We start from the raw sequence: 17257 nt of genomic DNA, 5'->3' as shown, positions 1-17257 counted from the left end.
TGAAATAATAAGACGTGGAGGGCAATAATCAGCTGCCTGTGAGCAACAGACATACTACTCTTCACCTCTGGCTGAGGAGTTACTTAACAAGATCTGCATTAAGTACCTATGGATACTTGATAAGAGCCTTTAAAGGACAAAGCCACAAACTGGACCTACTTCTTCAGCAGTAGGAACGGTCTTCTAATTCCAGCCCTTCCCACTCCTCCAGAATGGGCTGTGTATAGCATTTTGCTTTTAATTTATTTTTCCAGACTAAGCAGCATACTAAGCAGACTTGGAAGCACACCTCACTTTTCTTGCAATTAACAAAAACCCCACAATTATTGTCTGACACGACACTAAGTAGAGTGCTGAGTCTTTAGTTTCAAGACATCTTCCTATTTTGTCTTGAACTAGAAGAACACAGCCCTTTCATCTCATGGGAGACAGCTTGAGAAAAAGAAACTGAATCACATGTGTTTTATTAGTAATAACAGCATGAATCTCCCACCATTGTGGCATGGCTTAGCCTGCTAAGTTTACCCCTTTTTTTTCCCCAAACTGGTTTTCAGTTAAGACCTGTCCCTCAGGCCTGATCACAGCACACTAACTTGGCACAGCAGAGGTACAGGAATGTGCAGCCAGAAGTGGGCCAACAATGGAATCATCCCTTCAGTCATCTGACTGATATCAGACAAATGAAACAAGTGAACCGTATCCTAACTTTGAATCACAATTGAGAAATAGCACAAGGACACCAAGCATGAGAAAATTCAGAGCTATTACAATTTCCTGAGTTGTGCCCAGTCAGGGAGCAGCCCAGATACTATCACATACATACATCTGCATCCCAATAGCTATCACTTCACTCAAGTTTCTTAGAGCTTCTAAATTTTGCAGAAGGTTTTATTTTAGGTGTCTGTATCTGGTCAAAGGTAAAGGGAACAGTCTTAAACATGTGAAGAAGGAATTCCGACCACGTAACATTCAATATGCAAATCTCATGATGTTTTATAAAACAAGTAAATTTATTTTTTAATGATTACTAAAATAGTTTACAATAACATACAAGTAGATATACTATCAGGATACAATCAGAAATAAGTCACAGTTTGTTTTTTTCTTAAAAAAAAAAAAGCATTTGTCCAGTGAAATGTTCAAAATGTAAATGCCATCTTTTTCTTCCTGAGCTACTCTTAAACACAGAACAACAGCACTTCCATGTCTTTTTAGAGTTTGTATTTCTTCTCATTAAAATAAGAACTGGTATCCAACGCTGGCTCTCAGTGGTAAACACAGCTCCACCACTGACTCTGTGTCTCTCCAACTGCACTCTTTTATACACTTAAGGTGATTTTGGTCAATTCCACATCACACCCCAAATCTGTGCTTGCATTAAGAAGCCAGAAGCTCCAGCACTTCCAAGATGTTCTCCTTGACATCATGGCAGCTCAAGGGACTTGTGAGTGAAGGATGGGCCCCAAGAACCACTAAGCTTTCAGCTGTTACAAGAAAATGACCTGTTAATTTGAGAGCAGTATTCACACATTCCTTCATTCACGTCCTGAATACACGCACACCGATGGTTCAGCAGCATACACTAATAGTAATGAAATGGAAGTGCTGCAATTCACTTTTTTTTTTTTTAAACAAAAAATATTTACAACAGAAAGACATGTTTTTAGTCTGGTATGAGGGAGTCTTCGCAGGAGGCATCCTAAAAATGTATTTTAAAAACATGCATTGCAAATCTGTTCTTCACTAAAAGCTTATGCAGCAAGCACCAGGTTATACACAGACATGAAAAAAAACTTTATTTTCTAGTTTACAAGGTACCACAAATAAATACATTCTCTTAATGCAAAAATAATCATCTTCTTAAGGTGAGAAATAATTATGTCTTGCTAAGGTTTTATTTGAAAAGGAGACGTAGCATTTAGTACACACATGGTAGACGTTTTTCTCAGTTCTCCCCAAATTTTAAGACTTGTAGAACTTCTGAAGCAGTGATGCAAAGAGGGGCTGACAAATCATTTAACTAGCATCTACTACCAGTGTCAAGGTAATACTCTGTACATCAGCTTTTCTCACTCTCCAAACTGGTCAGGACAGGCTCATTTGAGGAAGAAATGCTTGCTGAAAGATTCTCTACAAGTCACAAATATCTCTGGCAATTCTGCCATTTCAAGAAGGCTCCAGCGATAGCTGATATCTATGCTATCATTAGATGGATTCATGTCACTTGATCATTGTGAATGTATTAGAAGAAAGGTAAATTCTGTCCAGTGAAGGTGATATGTTTGTCTCGTTACCTTATCACACATGATTCTAGCTTTACCTGCCAGCAGAAAAGGATCTTCAGAGCAAAGCCAACAAGAGAACTTCACAAGCAGATAAGTGATTCTGCAGTGGCACACACTTGCTTCTAATTCCAAGAAACCAAACCTGAGGAAGTTACTGAAGGCAACTTACCAAAAACTAGCAAGTTCCTTGCTTGCATTCTGCAGGTTTTGTCCAGAGTCCCAGTCACTCTAGCAACCCTGCCACTTGATGAAGTTTCTTCGCACAGGAACTGTGTGTGTCTGAGCTCAACAGCCACAGTTCTTCCCCGTTCAGCCATCAGCACCACATTTTCTGTCTTCCTCCTTTCCGAAGGCCACTCTAAAGCCTGTTATGTGCATCCCTCCATAGAGAGGCCCTTTTCAGGCCAAACAGGCAAGACAAGATGAGAGATACGGCTCCACAGTCCACTCAGCTTATCTGTATCTATGCTGTTAAAAGAACCAGGAACATCAGAACTAGTGAACTTGGTCCGAAGGAAATCCCGCACCTTCTCCTCAACTTCTTGCAAGGTGAGGCTTCTTCTCAGCGACTGCTCATCCAGGAGAACTGTCAGCAGAAGAGCCACATCCTTAAATGCTGCATTTTCATGGTCACAGTACTTGTAAAAGATCAAGGTGGAGCCTGCAGGCAGTAACTCAAAACGATGCACCACTGCTACCTTCTTGCCTCCTCTGAACCCTGAGCTCAGCTCATCATCCACCTCCAGCTTAACAACGTCACTGTCCAATATGGCTTTGTCTGCCCCGTTAATTTTGATTGTAGTTGCATTCTGGGAGAATGCAAAAGCATTGGCAATCTCATTACTAAGGCACCTCAGTGCTTTTTCGGCTTCTCGACCAGCTGTGAGCAGTAAGATGGCTGGCTCCAAACGCAGGTGGGAAGTATTCAGGTGCTTCTCAAGGAACACGTGGGTTCTCTTCCACAGATTGGGGTCCTGACTTTGGTATGTATTTCTGAGTTTCTTCATCCGGGCCCGAAACGCTTGTAGAATTTGAGTATTTCTACTTGACAGAGTTGCATCTGGAAGGCTTAGTATTTTAATCCACAGGAAGGCAAACAATGAGATACTAATTAACAGAACAAATAGCAAAGTCCATCCCTTGCAAAATCCACTTTGTGATCCATCCTCTATAGCAAAGAGGAGCAAACAACAACAATGACAAAAAAAAAAAAAAGAAAAAAAAACACAGCAGAAGTTAATGAACTGATCTCACTCTTAAGCTACTGGTACAGTAGTGGAAAATAAAAGTGTTCTAGTTTAAAAGAGAACCTTCCCAATTTCATTTTTCAGGTTAAAAGTAGTGTTGTGAAATCCTCACTTCTTCAGCAACATAACGACCTGTCATCATTACAAGTTAATCTGAAAATGCTTCAAAATAACCAAGGCACTGGACATTCTTCTGAAAAAGGAGCTGACGGCTCCACCCTTCCTTCAACCAAATCCAAACTCAGTTTAAAATGGCACTCACAAAGGCCAGGCTTGTTCCTCCATTTAGTTTCTGTAGGAAGAACCTGATAGAAAACCTGGCAGTACAAGAACAATTTCTGTTGCTGCTTCTCCCCCATCCTCTTAAGTATTGACATGCATTATTTGTATCTCAAACACAGGTGCTCAATATTCCAGAGAATGCGTTCTCAACCAGCTTCACAAAGAAGACACATGGCAAACAGTGCACAGGAGCACAGTGAGTATCAGAAACTTGGTTTTGGTTCTGCATTGGAACAGCTAAACTAACATGTGTTTGACCTACTGCAAGCATAAGGCTTGATTCTGTCCCTAGTAAAACCCATAATAAAACAGACCAAGTTCTCTGGCAACAAAGAACTTATACTGGATTGTTGGGGATTTTGTGGGTTTTTTTTGTGTTTTGTCTTTTAATGTCCTAACCTTCATCAGGACAGCAACACAACAGCTACTAAATAATAGTACTACTAGGTCTGCCTCAATTTTAATTGTAGGGCAAATCTTGTAGACAGTACAGATGGAAGATGTTCAAATGATGGTGAAAACACTTCTCATCCATCACACAAGACTCTTCCCTTCTTTAGTACTGAAAACACCCACCCTAGTGAGCAAGGCATCGGTTCTGTTAAGGATGCTCAGTTTGAGCAAGCCAGAGAGTTAAAATAATGCACGTAAGAAATAGAAGTGAAAGCAGAAGTCTTACTTTTGACCAAGTGCTGTGACTGCTTCCCTGCGCTGGGCCCGTCTCGGAATTTACTTCTGCCTGTCGAGATTAAGAAAGGAACATGAGAAAAAATATACAATCATAACCAATCTTCCAGTGGGGAGAAAGCTTACAGTCTTACCGTAACCAGGGATATGCATTCTCCAGGAACCTGCAACACTTAGGAAGGGTCACATTTCCTTCTCTAAATCTAATTTCTGTCTAATCAACAATAGCAAGTTGGCATGGTGCCAATAACAGGCCTGCCCAACCTGCATTACAACCTGCATTGAAGTTAACTCAATCAGATCACGGCCCCATATTGTGCACCAATAACTGTTGAGGTTTCAACTTAAAATATACTATTAGTCTATTTATTTAAACGTGTTCAGGCAGCAAATACTAGAGACGTTATCCATCAAAGATTGTTATGAGCAACTTTCCCAAGAGCTGCATGAATACATATACAGTGCAATTATTGGTCAGCATGTTTTCTTCATTTAGTCTGTTAATTAAGAAGTGAGAATTTCTGGCTCCTTGAAAGCTACAGCAACTGGTTTCAAAGCTGAGGGCTCCTTAATAATATATAACCAAATCAGGATACTGTCAATGACACTACTGAGAATAAACTGAGCAAATATACCCTGTAGTAGTTACTTCAAGAACACCAAAATAAATGCATCAGCCTTGCTTCTGTATGAATGTAATGACAGTAGGTGCTAAAAGCAGTTCTGGTTTAAGCCAGAGCTTGAATGGCTAAATGAGCAACTCTGTTCTGCAACTCTCTGACACCCTCAACAGGGCACAGGCAGACCCTGTTGAGCACTCTCCCAAGAAGAAAAAGCCAACAAACATCAACCAACACACACACACACACACACACACAAGCAAACAAACCACTGAAAAACCCCCTCTCTCATCCAAAAACACAAAAATTTATAGCAAGGAATTGGTCATTAGATAAACAGGCTTAAGTTGGCCAGCACAGAAGAATGCTGTTCCTCTGTATCAGACAGCCAGTTCAAACCACAGCAGGCCACTGTTACCCTGGGAAGGCTTACAGAGGAAGGTGACTTGTGTACATCCTGATTCACTGGCACCAAAAGTAAAGGTTGTGTTCCTTCCCTCAACCCCACAATACCCCTGCTCAGTGCTCTGCACTTACTGAGTGCCCATGAGTCAACTCAACTCATCCAAAAAATCAAAAAAAAGTGAGGGGTGAGGAGTCATTTTCTGTTGTTGAGCAAGTTGAATAATTGATAAAATAGAAAAGTTCAGCTCTGGAACAGAACAGCTTCTCCAGCTTCTGTGTGGGCCTGCCTCCTGACTCCCTGCATTCCCAGACAGAGAGTTAAAAGGCACAAGAAAAATACAAGCAGAGGAAAGGAAAACAATTCTGCAGCGTTCTCGTATTTACAGGGAAGGACTTGGTATCTATTTTTCCACTTACTCTGTAATTTTGTAGAATGGTGCTCTTGAGTTTTCTCAAAGACGTCAGCCTTACTTTCTGAAACCAAAGCAAAAATTATAAATGAAACTGTGACTGCACCCGAGTTTACAACACTAAGACGTTTCCAACACATGTTTAAGTCTTACTATGAATTCTTCAGAGCTTATCAGGGAAGGAGTACACAGTGTACTGCCAAACCAGATCTGCTCCATGTGAGCTTCTCAGACCCCTCCGTAAAGGAAAAAAGCTACCACATCTAACAGGAAGGGCCTGCCACCTGCTTCATGCCTATCTTTTGTCAGTCTGCGCTCACAATTGCTTTCAGGGTTCTCCCACAAGCAATGAATTTAACTGTGTGATTAAACAATTACTGATTAAATGAATTTCAAGCCACTCCCTGATTCTTCAAAGGTTGCAGCTCCCCCAAATCCCCCCCCCAAAATAACATTTTAAACATCTTCGTCCATTCAGGTTTCAGATCAACTCCTCCTTTGGTATCATTTGAGTACAATTAAGCAACCATTTATTACATCACAGGAAAGGCACTGACAAAACTAGCGTTGTTACCTTTCAATGGTGTATAAACATTGGGCTGATCCCCTGCTGGATTCTTGGGTTCAGTTACATCATAATCATTCACTTTTTCCTTTGCTGGGCTCTCTAGAAGGAAGGAAGTTGAAGAACCACCTGTTAGGTAGGAAAAAGGAAATAAAAAGAGGCCTGATATAATTGCAGTATGACTAGTGCTCATAACATCACAAAACCAACGGACAAGATACAGTTTTAGAGTGTATATGATCTGTGTTTTTCTGGTTACGATCTCCCGAGGGTTACTTCCTTGACACCAAAAAGCAACTCTAAGAATTGAAAAGCTTATGGCAGATTGGAATCCTCCGCAAACACAGCTGTCCATGCTGCCACACAGATTTATTTTGATTTTTTTCAAGAGCCTCTGGCTTAAGATCACTTCAGAGCACAGCACCACACGCAGCTTCTCTCTGGGGCACCCACGTCCCTCACTGAATCCCTCAGGCAGCTGGGAAGGCATCAATCCACACCGTCAGTGTTTGTCCAACCCTGCAGCCACTGAGAGGCCGAAACCCAACTTAGTACAGCCAACAGAAAGAATAAAGTCCAGTAAGGTGACAGAAGCCGCAAAGCAAAGGTCAGGGCCGGCTGGCCAGACAAAAGAAGAGGTGCTCACAAAAAAAAAAAAAAAAAAAAAAAAAAAAAAAAAAAAAAAAAAAAAAAAGATTGAAAAGAAAAAGCCATCTCTAAGGCCGCCAAACAACAGCCGCACATCGCACTACGCAGTGCCACCGCCTTCCTGCCATCCCACCCGGGCTGCCAGAAAGAAGCTTCAGCTCAGCAGGCGACCGAACTCGGGGGCAGGGGAACAGCAGGGCCGGGACTCACCTGACGCCCTGAAGGCGCGGATCGGGGGCCGGGTCAGGCTGCCCGGGCTGCCGAAGGACTGCTCGTCTCCTGCAACGAGATTCCGCTTCTTGACTCCGGTATCAAAACTCCCCGCCCGCTTCCCCAGTCCGCCCGCCCCCGCCCCATTCCGCGCCGCCCCACCGCGCCCTAAACCGCAAGATCCACCGCGCTACGCCCGCCCGCGCCGCTCACCCTCCGGCGCCCCACCGGAGTCGGGCTCGGCCTCGACCGCGAACCGTGGGCTCTTCCGCCTGTGCTTCAGCTCCGGGGCGTGCGGCGGAGCCTGCTCCTCGCCGTCCCCCACCATCCCGTCCGCCGCTCCGCTCCGCTCCGCGCTGCACCGAAGCTGCCGCCTTCCCGCGGCGGGGGCGGCTCCGCCAACCTCACTTCCCGAGGCGGGGAGAGCTCCGCGCCCGCCGCTTCCGCGTCACGTGGGACATCGCGCGCTGCGCCTCCTTTATTTCCGGCGGCGCCCCACGAGACGCGGAAGTGGCGGGCGCGGGGTTGGACGGATGGACGGAGCGGTGCGGGACGCTGCGACCTTCACGAAGGTCTGCAGCTCCTGTCCGCTGTATCCGTCATGCTGTTCTTTATCTATGGCGGAAACAAGGCAGATACACCTTTGGCCAGGGTGCGAGCTGGATGGCACCCAAGGGCAGAACCCTGGGGGAGATGATGTTCTATACAGATTCTGACCTTGGCTTCTTGCATAACAGAGCCACGAAGGGAGCGCAGCTCACCGTAGATAAATCACTTAGGCTTTTCGCTTTATGCTTTGCCGTTCTTCCTGTTTTTACAGCCCTCTGCTGCATCCAGTGAGAGATTGTTCACGACAAAAGAATTTGCTGAGTCTGCCTAGAAAGGAGGTGGACTCTGTCCTCTGCACCTACAGAGGCTTTGTGGTTAACAGATGGAGCTGCTGCCTGCTTTACTGCAGGAGGGGGAGCAGGACATCCACTGGCTGTTCCCAACCAAAGGAATGCAAACAGGATGGCACACACGTCCCCTTCTGGCTTTACCATCCCTTAGTGGGCTAGCCTAGCCTGGTCACTAGGTGTATATCCAGCCACTCTCAGTCCTGCTCCTCAGGAGGACAAAGGGAGGAGACAAGAGGAAAAATGAGCATTAGGGCTTAGGATAAAAGCCAAATCTGCTAACAGAAGCAATGAAAAAATCAATTATTCTATAAAACATAGCACTGTATCTGCTGCCATGAAGAGAGTGATCTCCATCCCATCAGATCTTGTATGTCCCTCATACTCCAGCTCTGGGTGTGGGAGCACAAAGAGCAGATCATGGAACAGGTTTAGTTCACCTTAGTGACACCTTCCATTGCTAAGTACATCTCCACCAAGTCCTCACTGGCTGTTTATGGACCTGATGATCAGAAATGAGTTTGATCCTTTCTGACACTCCGCTTTCATTGCCCGAGTGCCAATAAGGACTGGAGATTTCCTGTACACAGAATTAAAAATGTTATTTCTTTAACCCTCTTGAGCCCTGCTGTCTGGTGCATAGGTGTCTAAAGTTCTGGCAACAAAGGGTTCAGTGAGCAACAGCTCCGCATTGATCAAACCCCAACCATCAGCCTTCTGCTCTCCAAACTGAAGAGCTCCAGCCACAGCCTCTGCTTCTTATGAAGCCTCTGCTTCATAGCAGCACCACTCCAGTTGCTTTTCCTTGTGCTTTGTTTCAGCCATTTGGTGCTGGGCTATATTGAGGGTGTATGTAGAGTGCTGTAGCCTGATCTGGGGGGCTGCAGCCTCTTGCCCTTGCACTGATACTTTTGCCTTGGTGTGATGTTCCCATGTCACCGGTTCCTATGAAATAGGTCCTGGGGCAGGGGGCAGAAAAGATGGAGCATATCTACCCCATGTAGGCACAGCAATACGTATTATCATTTTATTGAAAAGCATTGCTCAAACGTATTTAAACCTACAGCACAGAAATCCAGTACTCAGAAATACAGCCCCGAAAGATTATACGGAATGCTCCAGCAAACAGCCCTGCTGACAGAGATGCTGCTTCTCAGGGAAGAGGCGGCCGTGTTGGAGAGGAAAGAGGAAAACTACAGCTCCCAGCAGCCTACCCGGGCGCCTGAGGAAGGGCAGGGTTCACCTTTGCACCCGCAGCAGAGGATTCAGAGTGTATTCAGGGAAAGGACTCTTCAGCCAGCCCCAGGGCAAAGGCAAGCCCCAAGGCCATTGCTGGCCACCTCGCTGCTTCTAGTCGCCTCCCTGACTGGCTCCAGCGCTGCCTGGTAAGTGGCCGAAGGCACGTCATCTTTGTACTTCCTTATTCTGCGCGCGGAACAGCACAGGGAGGGGAGGGACAGGAGCCAGGCTGGGAGAGCCACACTCTGCACCATGCATTCCTAATTCTTGCAGTTAGCAAGAAAACTGAGCTACAGAGGCAGCCCGGGGGGGGGGGGGGGGGAAGGAAGATGCCCCTCCGGCTGGGAATCGAGATCTTTGGTCTGCTTGAACTCATCTTCAGCAGGGAAAGTTTCTAATGAGTTTTCCACACTGCCTGTCACTGGTTGGCTGGCAGGCATTGCACACTGTGAGTTCATGGCATACCGTAACGGTTACATGCACTAATTTTCCTGCAACGAAATTAACTTTGAGGAGAGGGAGGAGCCTCCCCTTCCACCATGAATCACTGCGGCTCCGTTTGCTCTTATCAGGTCTACAGGCATTCAGCTGCAGCTCCTGAGGCCGAGGTGGGATGGTGGCCCTGCCAGGGGTAGGACTTGGTCAGTCACCCCACCAGGGTGGAGACGAGTCCCTGGACAAGCAAAGGAGAAAGTGAAGCAAAACAGAGCTGGGATTCCAGGGGAGAAAAGAAATGGAAGAGAATTCAAGTGTGGGTCTGCCGAGAGGTAAGTGAAATCTGTGCTTGCTCCACCTCCTGGGAAAATCCCATTGCAAAAGGACTTAAACACTTACAATGGAAATGGAAACAAACAAACAAAAAAACCGTAAGAAAAATCCACTCTTCTCCAGGCAACATAGTAGCAGGTTACTTTCAGTTTTGTATTCCTATCAGCAACAGGTTTAGCTTTGTGTTTGGGCCGCAACTCAAGAAGGGCTGAAGAGTTCAGGCTGGGAGAGCTTTCTTCATGGTATCCCAGTGCTTTGTCATGGGAAATAGCTTTGTAATGCAGTGTGCAGAGAGAGGAACACCTCTGGGCCAGCAGCCAATTAAAGTGTAATCAGGTAGAGCAGCTCCCACTGGCACCGCCATGTGTAGTAGGTGGCAGTGACAGAGTCACTTCCCTTGGGTTACCAATCAAGGAGGAGGAGGTTCTGCTGCACAGAGGTATCTTAAGTGCCCCTGCAGAAGGAATCTCAGAGTTTACAACAAATATGCTTCCAGCGAAGAAGTGAGTCTTCACGAGGTTGTATCTACCAGGTAGGGATGAGGTGGTTCAGCTCAAGTGCGGGATCCAAACTCTGCACAGCCGAGAAGCCAAAAATTGATAGGCATTAAATAATAAGACAGTTTTCCACCACCTAGGGATGTAAAACCTACAGAGGAGGCAGGGCAAGGTACACTTCTTGTTCCCAACTTGAATAGCAGGATACTTCTTGGTTCCTCGCATTTCAGTTCCTACCATGCACTTCCATTCTCTGGTATCTCTTCTTGCACTGGAGCATTTCAGTGATAGCTTGATGCTATCTATAATCTAGGGATGGCTTCCAAGGCAGCTATTGCGTGGACACCACCACAACTGTTATGACCAGTATTTAACAACAGCCTTAGGAATGGTTTGAGTCTATTATCTTACTTTACTAGCCTAAGAAAAACCACTTTCTGGGGAAGAAGCAGTAACATACCCTCCATGTAATGAAGGGACTGCCACCCCCCAATAGAATGGTGTGCACAAGGTCTGCCTAGGATAGACTTAACTTTCAGCATAGCAGCCTCTAAAGTGCTGTGTTGTTTTTCTTTAACCACAAGTCCACAAGTGAAAAATGTTGATAACAAACCAGTGTTTTGACTACTGCTGAACAGCGCTTGTACAGGCTCAAGGTTTTCTCTTTCTCCCAAGAAGTAGGCTGAGATGGGCCCAATTTAGCTGGAGGAATATTCCATGCAAAGTAATGTCATGCTGAGCAATGCAACTGGGATACAAGAAGAAAAAGGTGGGATGGGGTTGATTTCCAAAATAGCCATTATCTGGAGACTCTCCAGTCATCAGCCCGCTTGTGGGAGGAAGCGAGTGATTGCCTTTGCATCACTTGGGACCCCCAACCCCCATCTTTCACATATTCAAGTGTCTCTATATCATCCCACGTATATTCCAACTTTTGGTTACCCCAGGTGCTCAGCTGCATCAAGGCCAACCCACCACACACTGCTGGTAAGATTTGAGCATTAAAAGTGTTTCAAGTTACTGGCGTTGGACAGATCAAAGGACAGACAGAGGATTGCATCTCTGAAAGTGACTGCTTATTGTGTGGCTACCACTACAGCCAAAACAATAGAGTACTTTGTGTAAAAATAAGGCAGTGTGATTCACTGGTGATTATGGCTGGCCATGGTAAATTCTCCTCCAGAGCAGCTTGTGTGGATGTATCTGAAATGCAAGAACTGGGAGTTTTAGAGGGTGGTAGTAAAGCACTGGATGTTCTTATCTCCTGCATGGCTAACTGAGCTCATGAACTCTGATCCCAACAGCTGGGCCAGCCCAAGAGGAGGTAGAGAGCACAGCCAAGCATCCTGTACACCAAGAACCTCCTCAAGAATCTCCTGAGCACCAAGTGACCAGCACGTGGCCTGAGACCTCCTGCAAACCAGAGGAGGACTCTTTAGTGTGTAAGCCACCAGCTGCTCATGAGGGAGAGGCGACTCTGACAGAGTTAGATAGCCCCACAGTGGAGTCTCCTCAGGAGACTCAAGTTCCTCAGGAAACTGAAGTATCACTGGAAGAATCTGGGGAGACAAAAAATGATGCGTCAGAAAGATCACAGGAAGAAAATGACTTGGACAGAGGTGAGTCTCTCCCCATCTGTGTGTACTGCGTTTCCAAAGTGCTGAGAAACTGGGCCTTTCACCAGAGGAGGCAGAACAGGAGAAAAGGCACTTGTTTCTTATGCTGAAAGAAACTAAGCATAGGTCTGTGAATTTTACTCCTTACAGCCAGGCTGGTGCAAAACGAAATGGACTGTGCAGGACACAGCCACGGCCTCCAGGAAGCCCAGGAGGACCAGGAGACAAGCAGGCAATGTGAAAGCTGCGACACAGCAGAGGAAGATGCTTTATCAAGAAGCAAGTCCTTGAGCTCTGACAGCAAAATGATACGTTCAGATCTGAATGCCCCAGAAGATGTCACCAAGGGCCTCTTGGCACAGGAGAACACCAGTGCTCTCCTAGACCAGGAGGCAGGAGAGCACATAGAGCCAGTGACACTGGAGAGTGACTACTCAGGCATGTTAAGGAGCAGACATTGGACTAAAGGTGAGCTGGTGGTTGCACACTGCTGCTGCTCGATCGTGCACATGCCTTTGCTTTGCTTAGGAATACAGTGAGATTCCTAGTGCCTGTTGTCAGTTCTTTTGGAGTCAAGCAAGAAAGCAGGTATTTGCTACTCAGCACAAAGTTAACTGGCTCCTCTTTGTCTCTTTCCCCTTTGGCTTTTGTTCTCTTTTCAAAAGCATGAAACTATGCTGAATCTTTCTTCTTTTCCTGCTCAAAAAGCAAAGAGAGACAAGACTTCCCAAAGCAGCATTAACTTTAACTCTTTCCCACAGCTGGGAGCTCCAGGATGATTTGTTGCATCTCTCATAACTGCCCAACTGAGCTGTTCTCTCAACAGCAAATAGAAAATGTATTTCTCTCACTGTAGGACATGCAGCCCCACAGCCAGAGGCTCAGCACTGCTTGCAGAACATCACTGCTGAGAACACAGAACAGGAGAAACCTAGAGAGTCCCTCTTAGTGAAAGGTGAGGAAAAGGAGCTTCTCTTGTGCATTACTCATCGACCAGAAGGCCCTGATCCTCCAGGAACAAGTAATGAAGCACATTTAATTTTTCTTCTCTGTCACGACCCTTCACAGTCTTTTCTGAAGGTTCGAGGGAACCATTGCTCAGCAGACACTACAGACTTGGGGGAAACAGGGCACAAATAAAGAAAGCAGTCTGTGCCCCTAAAGAGAAGCCCAGTTTGACCCAATCTGTACCGTACATTTCTCCTGGCAGAAAGAGATCCTGGGAACACCAGCAGAATCTGAGCCCCACTGTTCTCCTTTCTGGACACCAGGGTAGTCCTTGTTCACCCAGCATAGCTAGGAGGAAGGCAGCAAACAGAATAGCTTATCTGGGTCAGCCACCTCCATGTGTGGAGGCAGGTGCTCCAAATGGTCATGAACCTTAAAGAAAACAGAAGAGGTGGGGTAAGAGAAGAAAGTTTGTGGGCTGCTGTAATTTCAGTTGGTGTTTTGCATTGCAGCTGGGAGACTGTAGCCTTGCCCTTGTCTCTGGAGCTGTAGCCCCACCAGGTGGTGTGAAGGAGCATGGGTTCTGTAATACGGAGCTAGTGGTTTCTCCACTATTCCTGGGACCCCAGAGAGTGCCAACCAGAACCATTTTCTTATCCTAGCAGGGAAGGTCAAGGAAGGTATAAAGAGCGGGTTGCCATGGGTCGCTTGGGACTGACTTCCCTGTTTGCATCTCTTCCCTGTTGAGCAGGACTTGTCGTTCTGGGCCTCGTATTTCTTGGCTTCTGCATATTCTGCTTCGGCAACCCAGCCGCCAAATCCCAGCCAGCCCCCAGGAACCCCACGGTGGAGGCCTTCCTGTCCCAGTTCAACCAGCTGCAGGACAGGTTTCCAGGGCAGAGTCCCGACCTGTGGCTTCGCAGTCGCAAGTTCCTGCAGAAGCACCTCAACACATCCCAGCACACGCAGCCAGCCATCATCATCTTCACAGCCGCCCGCAAAGGCGAGCGGACCTTGCGATGCCTTAGCACCCGTGTAGCTGACACCTATTCTGCCGCCCTGCGTGCCAGCACAGTGCAGATCGATGGCGAGGACAAATCCGGGCTCCAGAGCGACCAGGCCAAGCTGGAGGTGGACTCAGAACTCAGCTCAGCTTTCCAGGCTGGGGACCGTGCTGCGGTGATACACCGCTTCGAGCTGCTGCCAGCGGGTGCCACCCTCATCTTCTACAAGTACTGCGACCACGAGAGCGCTGCTTTTAAGGATGTGGCCCTGCTGCTGACCGTGCTGCTGGAGGAGGAGATGCTCGAGACCCACATCAGACTCCAACAGGTGGAAGAGAGGGTTCGTGACTTCCTCTGGGCCAAGTTCACCAGTGCCAGGACTCCCAGCTCCTACGACCACATGGACTCTGACAAACTGAGCGGGCTGTGGAGCCGCATCTCCCACCTGGTCCTACCGATCCACCCAGTGCAGAACATCGAGAAGAGGGGCTGCCACACCAAACCTTAAGGGCACAGGCTGCCAGAGCCCCAAGAAGGGTTGGAAAGCCAGCCTCGGGGCAGGTGGAGACACAAATAAATGAAGAACTCACTTTGTTTAACACCAGTGCTGTGTAGAAGTCTCTACAATTTTATTTTTTTTTCCTGTACCTTCTTGGAAGAGTTCAACAGGTACAAACTGATCCAGGCCTCCTGGCCAACTGAAGGTAATAATAGACTGAATGCTTCCTTCTGACAGGTGGGAAGAGCTGATATTTTAGACTGCTAATTGCACAGGAGCACATTAAAATGCGAGGATGCAGGAGGGAAAAACTGCATGTTGCAGGAAGTAGAACAAAGCAAGGTAAAACTCACTAAACCCAACATTTGGAAGTTATGCTTCAAAAAGAAAATAGGTTTGCTACTCAAGAGTTTGACCAGCCAGTCCTGGTACAGCTCCACTGACTGATTTACACCTAATGACCAGATCCTAAATTCAAAATGTGCAAACAAATCTGCAGTCCAGAAATTCCTCAAACACCAATGACAAAGAATGTTAAGCTATCAGCACTTAAACACTACACAAAACAGGGAATCCCATGGAGCAGCCATTCTGAAAGCAGAGAACAAGGAAACACAAAACACTTTGTTGTCATTCTGATGGTGTGAAGCCCCGAGGCAAAGGAGTGAATAATATAGTTTAACTTAATGCTACCTCTTAAAAAGTTCACTCTTGATCCATTCAGCACCATGAGGCTACAAGAATCTCTTTGGGCAGATGCATCAGCTTTGGGCCTACGTGATTCCTCTTCACCCAGATCTGATGGAAGCCCTCAGAAGTGTTTCTACATCATTTGCCTGCACAGAGGGGAGCCCTCAGGGTCAGGACACGAGCAAGCTGACAAAACACCTCCGTGAGCCATTCCATGACTTTTCCAGGGCCCCTGGAAAAGCCCCCTTCATGGAGATTGAGAATGTTTGCAGCCCAGCAGTTCCCTGCCTTGCTTTCCCTTGTTCTGCCTGCCTCTCCTAGCTTTTATTGATGAATGTAGATGATAACACTGATACTTATTTCAAGCCATGTGAGGCAGCACACCAGGTCCTTGCCACCAAAGGTACATTTGCCTTCCTGCCAGGCAGGTGGTACTCTGGCTAATGTCAGAGCAACAAGGAGCAGAGCTGATACTAAGTGGTAAAGAACAAAACCTCTGGCCTTAACATCCAAAATCCTTAACTAAGCAGGACGGATTCTTACCGTGCCTCCTCTTCTGCACCCCAGGAAGAGAAATCCAGGTCCTGTAGAGTCCACGGTGCTCCTACACACTGAGTTGCTGCAGGAGTGCTGGGGCAGAGCTGCTAACTCAGGGAACACCTGGAGGCAGGCACAGGTTGAAGTATCTATTATAACCCAGCAGCCAGGCCCAGGTGTCAGCCCCTTGTGCCTACAATCATGCCTACTGGAGACGGAGCAGCTGGAGCAAAGCACGTCTTGCTTTTGTATGGACAACAGAGACTGAAGCCTTGCAGAGGCAGAGACTACACCTGAGCGAGACACAAATCAAGAACAGTATGCTGTTTTTACAAGCAGTCTACCCAAGTGCTCCAAACCCCTGTGCTGGCCTATGGTGCCTTGCTGTTCTGCTCCACTGATGGCTCAGCCAGTGCCTGAAATCACCACCTGAATCTTCTGTCCTCCCACCACGTGCCTTGCCTCTCCTGGGAGACCTGTGACCATTGACTTGGAGGAAGGGACAAAGCGACAGAAGAAGAGAGGGATGCAATTTGAACCAAAGAGCAGACATTTGATTTCTTTACAATGCTGGTCACGTGAAGACGAGATCCAGGAGCGCTGCAGCACTTTATCCACTGCCCCAGACTTACTATTTATCCCCCATGGCCAACAGGGAGCTGAGTTACCCTTGCAGCGTTGGCCAAGGATTACACATGAAGCATCCTGTTGCAGAGGTTTTTACCATGCCAAAAACAACTAGACACGCTACAGCCCAGCGTCAGCAGAGCAGCTCCAGGCATGGTTTTATACAAGATATGGGCAAGATGCCGGTTGCTTCCTCCTCTTCCTCCTTTTTATTGTTGTCCACTACTTTGGTAACAAAAAACACTGTTTCTGCTCTTCGTGGTTAAGTATTGGCGCTGATGTAAGGACTGGTGAAGCATTAATCGTGTTCATATTTTGAGAGAAATCAGTATTTTAAAGTTATCTCACTACCAGTTTTATATACAGTGTGCATAATGCATAGTCAGGGTATGCAGTGGCAACTTCCTGCTGCTTGGGTACCTCGCTGTAAGCATCATCCAGCAAAGCTGTTCTAATACAGACACATTTATTTTAATGACCTTTTAAAGAAAACAAACAAACAAAAAAAAACACCAACCCTGCTTGCTTCTGAAACAAGACTTCTATTTAAAAATAAATGAGATTGTGAAAGAGAGCA

At 46.6% G+C, this 17257-nt stretch overlaps 2 protein-coding genes across 5 annotated transcripts; one reads left to right on the top strand and one right to left on the bottom strand.

Moving 5' to 3' along the window:
- Positions 1-991: 991 nt before the first annotated feature.
- Positions 992-7808, bottom strand: LOC104912347 (torsin-1A-interacting protein 1). 2 transcript variants are annotated; one of them, XM_085231219.1, is made up of 6 exons: positions 7573-7808; positions 7360-7428; positions 6511-6603; positions 5944-6000; positions 4494-4553; positions 992-3453 (listed from the first exon to the last, which is right to left on the bottom strand). In XM_085231219.1, the coding sequence occupies exons 1-6, from the start codon at positions 7685-7687 to the stop codon at positions 2654-2656; spliced, it is 1194 nt and encodes a 397-aa protein (XP_085087345.1). In that variant the 5' UTR covers positions 7688-7808; the 3' UTR covers positions 992-2653. The 2 variants fall into 2 exon arrangements, with proteins under 2 accessions (XP_085087345.1, XP_085087344.1); XM_085231218.1 differs by having other exon boundaries at positions 6511-6630; positions 7573-7807.
- A 1658-nt stretch (positions 7809-9466) lies between these two features.
- Positions 9467-17192, top strand: TOR1AIP2 (torsin 1A interacting protein 2). Of its 3 annotated transcripts, none has more exons than XM_085231216.1 (6): positions 9467-9640; positions 10067-10261; positions 12064-12378; positions 12526-12843; positions 13232-13396; positions 14075-17192. In XM_085231216.1, exons 2-6 carry the CDS (start codon positions 10228-10230, stop codon positions 14833-14835), a joined length of 1593 nt encoding a protein of 530 aa, XP_085087342.1. In that variant the 5' UTR covers positions 9467-9640; positions 10067-10227; the 3' UTR covers positions 14836-17192. The 3 variants fall into 3 exon arrangements, with proteins under 3 accessions (XP_085087342.1, XP_085087343.1, XP_010714082.1); XM_085231217.1 differs by having other exon boundaries at positions 9469-9640; positions 13232-13330; XM_010715780.4 differs by lacking the exon at positions 9467-9640 and adding an exon at positions 9804-9942.
- Positions 17193-17257: the final 65 nt, after the last annotated feature.

Source organism: Meleagris gallopavo, chromosome 10, assembly GCF_905368555.1.
Source record: "Meleagris gallopavo chromosome 10, MGAL_WU_HG_1.1, whole genome shotgun sequence".
NCBI lineage: Eukaryota > Metazoa > Chordata > Aves > Galliformes > Phasianidae > Meleagris > Meleagris gallopavo.
Note: the sequence above shows the minus strand (reverse complement) of the source record. Positions and strands in the feature narration are given on the sequence as shown.

Bases quoted from the DNA above. Each gene is read 5' to 3' on its own strand.
- LOC104912347 (XM_085231218.1), bottom strand. From the start codon at position 7,687: ATGGTGGGGGACGGCGAGGAGCAGGCTCCGCCGCACGCCCCGGAGCTG. The intron at 7,429-7,572 runs GTGAGCGGCGCG...ATCTCGTTGCAG, and splicing joins CTCCGGTGGGGCGCCGGAGG to GAGACGAGCAGTCCTTCGGC. The intron at 3,454-4,493 runs GTAAGACTTCTG...TCTTTGCTATAG, and splicing joins GTCACAGCACTTGGTCAAAA to AGGATGGATCACAAAGTGGA.
- TOR1AIP2 (XM_085231216.1), top strand. From the start codon at position 10,228: ATGGAAGAGAATTCAAGTGTGGGTCTGCCGAGAG. The intron at 10,262-12,063 runs GTAAGTGAAATC...TGATCCCAACAG, and splicing joins AAGTGTGGGTCTGCCGAGAG to CTGGGCCAGCCCAAGAGGAG. The intron at 12,844-13,231 runs GTGAGCTGGTGG...CTCTCACTGTAG, and splicing joins GAGCAGACATTGGACTAAAG to GACATGCAGCCCCACAGCCA.